The sequence below is a fragment of the Penaeus monodon genome, chromosome 7 (assembly GCF_015228065.2).
Source record: "Penaeus monodon isolate SGIC_2016 chromosome 7, NSTDA_Pmon_1, whole genome shotgun sequence".
NCBI lineage: Eukaryota > Metazoa > Arthropoda > Malacostraca > Decapoda > Penaeidae > Penaeus > Penaeus monodon.
The window spans coordinates 45,324,540-45,329,539 of record NC_051392.1 but is presented as its reverse complement, the minus strand read 5'-3'; the positions used below and the strand labels follow the sequence as shown (position 1 = coordinate 45,329,539).

Here is a 5,000-nt window from a genome sequence, read left to right as displayed (position 1 = left end):
TTTCCATATAGTTATTGCTTGATTTTCTGCAAGGTAACTTTAAACAGGTAGACCCACTCCAACTTGAGGAAAATCCTAGTTTGTAACTTTGGAGGTAAGCTCCACCTCATTACATTCATTAATTGCTGCTTTTTTTTTTTTTTTTTTTTTTTTTTTTTTTTAATGAACCATTTTCAAAAAAGATATACTGCAAAAAAACTTGCCTTAAAATTTCAATAAAATTGTTAGGGTCAAGAAAGGGGTGGAGTAATGACATCACTTTTAGCCAATGAGAGTGCACTGTCAGATTTAGCTAGAGACATAATTATTTGTTTAATTACTCGCTATTGCTGTAAATATTAGAAGTAAAACCAAAATTCCCTTCTTTTGTTTGTGATAATGAAGACACCCTTACCATTAAGAGGTATCAGAATACTCTTGGGAAAAAGTTAATTTCATCTTTGGGTTCAGTAGGCTACCTGGAAGTGGAGCTACCTGGTTATATGTACCTTGATTTATTGTATGGGGTTCATATATCTAACATTTTGATAGTTTTATGTTTACACTTCAACCATGGCTCTTAATTTACAGGTACAACAACAGGTTCTCAACAGATCTATGCTGATCACCTTAGAAAGCTGTACTGTGCAGGATCTGACATATACTCTCCATTGTATGCTGCTACAGAAGGTCTTCTTGGTGTCAATATGCATCCTGAAAGGGAAAATGCTGTGTATGTTTGATTCACTGTTTTTTAATTTATTATTGATCAATAGATGCAGATATTTAGGTAATTCAAGTAATTTTCTTTATTTATGAAAAAAAAATATATATATAAAAACAAAGTCACTGATAAGTTTCAGGTTATCATAGACATTAAAGTTTTTTCATTGTTTTGAAAGAAATTGATGGTTTACAGTTTATTATATATGTTTTCTTGGTAATTATATGTATTTTAGGCCAATCCTGTTAATTTTGTTTTTCTAAAAAATATATATTTTTTTCAGATATAACTTAGTCCCAAGGGCAATGTTTTATGAGTTTATTCCTCTTGATGAATCTTCCAATGATCAACCTTCAACCCTACTGAGTGATGAGGTAAAGGAAATTGTTGTTATTGTTATTATTATTTATATCTTCATCTTATTTTATATCAGTCCAAAAGTCATGCCACGTTGCAATAGCTAAGAAGCTGACTGGCTAATATACAGAGTGTAGATGTTCTTATCCATCCATTTAGTGCATTCGATCTGATTTCTTGTTTAGGAACACAAGAAATTTGATAATGTGAGAGGTTGTTAAAAGGTGAATATGGATTGTCAGTACAGGACAGCTTGCATAAGCTGTCCTGTACCACCTATTTAGTTCTGTGTTTGGTCTCCTTTACTACTGTTAATTTAATATTAGCTAGAAAAACAGTGTTCATTCAAACGAAATGTTACCTTTGACATAGGCCAAAGTACAATCCATCTAAATTATATATTATTGGGATTTTTAATGTCATTTGCCTCACAGCCATCATGTGGCCCAAAATATGGGCTTCAGGCTTACGAGAGTGGACACTCTCAGGTTTGCAGCTTGTAGGCTGGGCATAAACGAACACTCATGTACAGAATTCCTTGAGAGAGAGAGAGAGAGAGAGAGAGAGAGAGAGAGAGAGAGAGAGAGAGAGAGAGAGAGAGAGAGAGAGAGAGAGAGAGAGAGAGAGAGAGAGAGAGAGAGAGAATGTATCTAGTTATGTATGCATGGGTGTACATTTCTCTCCCTTTTTCTCTCTTTCTCTCTCTCCTTTTCATATTTTCTTTACTAAAAATTTTTTTATCTTGAAGGTGAAAGAGGGAGAAACATATGAGCTGGTGATTACTAATAATAGTGGATTGTACCGTTACCGACTTGGAGATGTTGTGAAAATCAACTCATTTTACAAGAAGGCCCCAGCAGTTGAATTCATGTATCGGTAAGCAGAGTAGATTTTCTTATGTTCACAATAATCAGATGTGCATTTTACTGCATAAGAAGAATGTTTAACATAAAATATCCATTATAGAGTACTTGATTTGGGATTCATTTATTTTGTATTGCTGGAGAATTTGCTAGACATTTGTGTACACATTTTACAACATAGTGCTTTCTCGAGAATGGTATGATTGTGTTCTTTCAGTGGTTTGTTTTTACAGGCAAGGACAACTTTTGAATGTGCGAGGTGAAAAGTTGAGTGAAGAGGCATTTTATCGCAGTCTCCAGAAAATAGCTGGTAGGTTTTTCTAGGTTTATAGTTACGACTATAGTAATACTGTAAACTGGAAATTCATACTGCAGTTCCATTTTCATCATAATCTGTCCATAGCCACAATGGCCTATTGAGACTGCAGATATAGAATAATGAATCTTACAGTTCCTTAAACAGAAGATTCATACTGCAGTGAATTTTAAACCCAATGCCGCCAGGCATGGTATATACATGCCATGCCCTCTGTGGGTTTACTTTATTGTTTTTACACACAGATGGCTATGCTTGTTCTAAGTCACCAATGAGCTAATTACAAGTACTGCCTGTCTTGCCCGTTTACCCTTTTCATTGATTTATGACAATATTTTACATTAACTTATTTTGCTGCTACTAATCATTATAACATAGTAATTATAATGTCTATAATAAAAATAACACCATTGATATTCATAGCATTAGTAAAAAGTACGTTTTTCCCATAAATTTAAGGAAAGGTGAAACCAGGTAAGGTCACAAGGTATACTAATTGACTCCTTTGTGCTAAGCACTTAGCAGAGCCATCTGTGTGCAGAGAGAGAGAGAGAGAGAGAGAGAGAGAGAGAGAGAGAGAGAGAGAGAGAGAGAGAGAGAGAGAGAGAGAGAGAGAGAGAGAGAGAGAGAGAGAGAGAGAGAGAGAGAGAGAGAGAGAGAGAAAGCTTCAGAAAGAAAGAAAGAAAGAAGAGCACAGCATTTTCCTGGCAGCATTGCATTAAAAGATTATTGCAGTATGAATCTTCACTTTTGAGTATTTTCAGAGAGGAATGTTTTCAAAGCCACTGTTTACCTGTGTCACCTGCTTCTCATATGTACATAATCATTATGACATTCAATGTCATATTTAATCTGCTTAACTCATTGCCTCTGGAAAATTTTTGGGTGTGCTTGGCTTTCACTCCTGAGAAAGTGCATGGCTGTCTTACCTATGGGGCTTGTTTTAGACTTGGCTCGTGGGTCGCACTCACTGGGCTACACTAACAAAGTGACATGATTTCTCTTTGTATCACTTGTGTCTAAAACATGATCAAACCTGTAGTAACCTGATTATGTAAACTAGAGTCCAATTCAATTTATTTAGGTGTGTAAAAGATAGAATAAAGATTTATTGGGGGTTAAAAACAGGATTTTCTTTCATTTTTGCAAATCTTATCCTTACGAAAAAATATTGTATGCAGTTATATACAGGGCAGCCATTCCCATGACTTCACTACTTCCCTTTTGTGTGTGATACTTCAAGACAGTCACCCTGACGGAGCACTGTATGACAATCTGAGTTGACAAGGACAGATTGATCACGTAAACTAGGTGAAGGCTACTTGCAGGTTCACAGCAGCAGCAAGAGTATGCAGGTGAATGATTTATGTGCTAAATATTGCTCCTTTTATACAAAAGAATAGTCAATAAGAACATTACACATCCCGTTTTCATTCAAGCAATGCCCCAGGGCATATGATGTGTGGAAATGAAAAACATAAAGAAAACATTAAATATAATAACATGATGTGAATGACCCATCTTCCATAGCTGCAACCAAGTCAGCCATGATGGGAACTACACATCATCTGAAGCCACAGCTAAGTCAACCTTGATGTGAACTACACATCATCTGGAGGCAATGGGTTAATGATATATCAAACAAACATTATGCATCAATTTATCTGGCAGTTAAACTTTTTGAACATCACAAAAGGCTTTACTCATCAGCCAGTCACTGCTGTGTGTTTATGTATACAATACATGTGTATAACTGGGACTGCCTTTCTGACTTTCCATACATAGTGTACTATATATAAATTTTGTTAGAGTTACAATGTTAGTTTTCAGGAAAGATCATGGGAGTTAAGTTTTGCAGGTTACTCAGTGTGTAAATTGTGTTAATTTCATTTGTGTGACGTTTGTTTGTTTGTTTTCTGTACCCAGTAGTTTTATACTGTGTTTGAAAACAGGTTCACAGTTGGCTGACTACTGCTGTGCTGAGAGTGCTGCAGTCAAGACTTCAAAGGAAACAGTTCCTCATTATGTAGTTTTTGTTGAATACCAAAATGGCCAAGTAATGTCCCAAGACAAAACCTTAGAGGTAAGCACACCATTGTTTTCATTTCAAAACATGAATATGAAAATAATTCTCCATTAGACTAAATAATCAAACATTTTTTATATTTAAGAATTTGCTTCTAAAAGATGTTTACAACAGTTAGTAATTAAGATACTTATAGTTCTTAAAGATTTTTATGACAAAATAGCAAATTTGCATTCCTCCTATAGCTTGATGAGGACCTGCGAAAAGAGCACTTTGTCTACGATTCATTTCGCACAAAGGGGAGCATTGCCATTCCAGAAGTGTACTCATTGAAGCCTGGCACTTTCTTGGCACTCCGCCAGCATTTACTTCAACACACTGATGCAACAGCAAATCAGTTAAAAATACCTCGAGTGCTAGTCAAAGAATCAGCTATCAAGTTTTTGATGGAAAATGTTGTCTAATTAAGTGTATAGGAGATTTGAAAATCAATTCAGGGAATGAGTTCATTATTAATAAATTTTAAAAGGGTCAAGTGTATACAGCACTGTAAGATTATTTTCAATAGAAGTATAGTAATTCTTACAAATTTTACCATTATTAAGTATTGGGATAACAATTTTATTTAGATTGTCTACATTTATATATATTGTACTTAGTGTATATTTATTTATTTTCATTACTAAACAAGAAGCCTTATTATTTATGGTTTATTATCAAAGATCTCTGAACTGT

The 5,000-nt window shown here is 34.7% G+C and overlaps 1 protein-coding gene across 2 annotated transcripts in view; it reads left to right on the top strand.

Moving 5' to 3' along the window:
- The window catches only part of LOC119575382 (GH3 domain-containing protein-like), a 10,531-nt gene that overhangs the window by 5,244 nt on the left and 287 nt on the right, over window positions 1–5,000 (top strand). For both annotated transcript variants that reach the window (XM_037922955.1, XM_037922956.1), the window contains exons 8-13: window positions 571–712; window positions 987–1,077; window positions 1,809–1,936; window positions 2,157–2,233; window positions 4,192–4,322; window positions 4,511–5,000. The exon at window positions 4,511–5,000 is cut by the window's right edge and continues 287 nt beyond it. In XM_037922955.1, coding sequence (XP_037778883.1) covers window positions 571–712; window positions 987–1,077; window positions 1,809–1,936; window positions 2,157–2,233; window positions 4,192–4,322; window positions 4,511–4,729 — 788 coding nt within the window. In that variant the 3' untranslated portion in view covers window positions 4,730–5,000. The remainder of the gene's footprint in view (window positions 1–570; window positions 713–986; window positions 1,078–1,808; window positions 1,937–2,156; window positions 2,234–4,191; window positions 4,323–4,510) is intronic.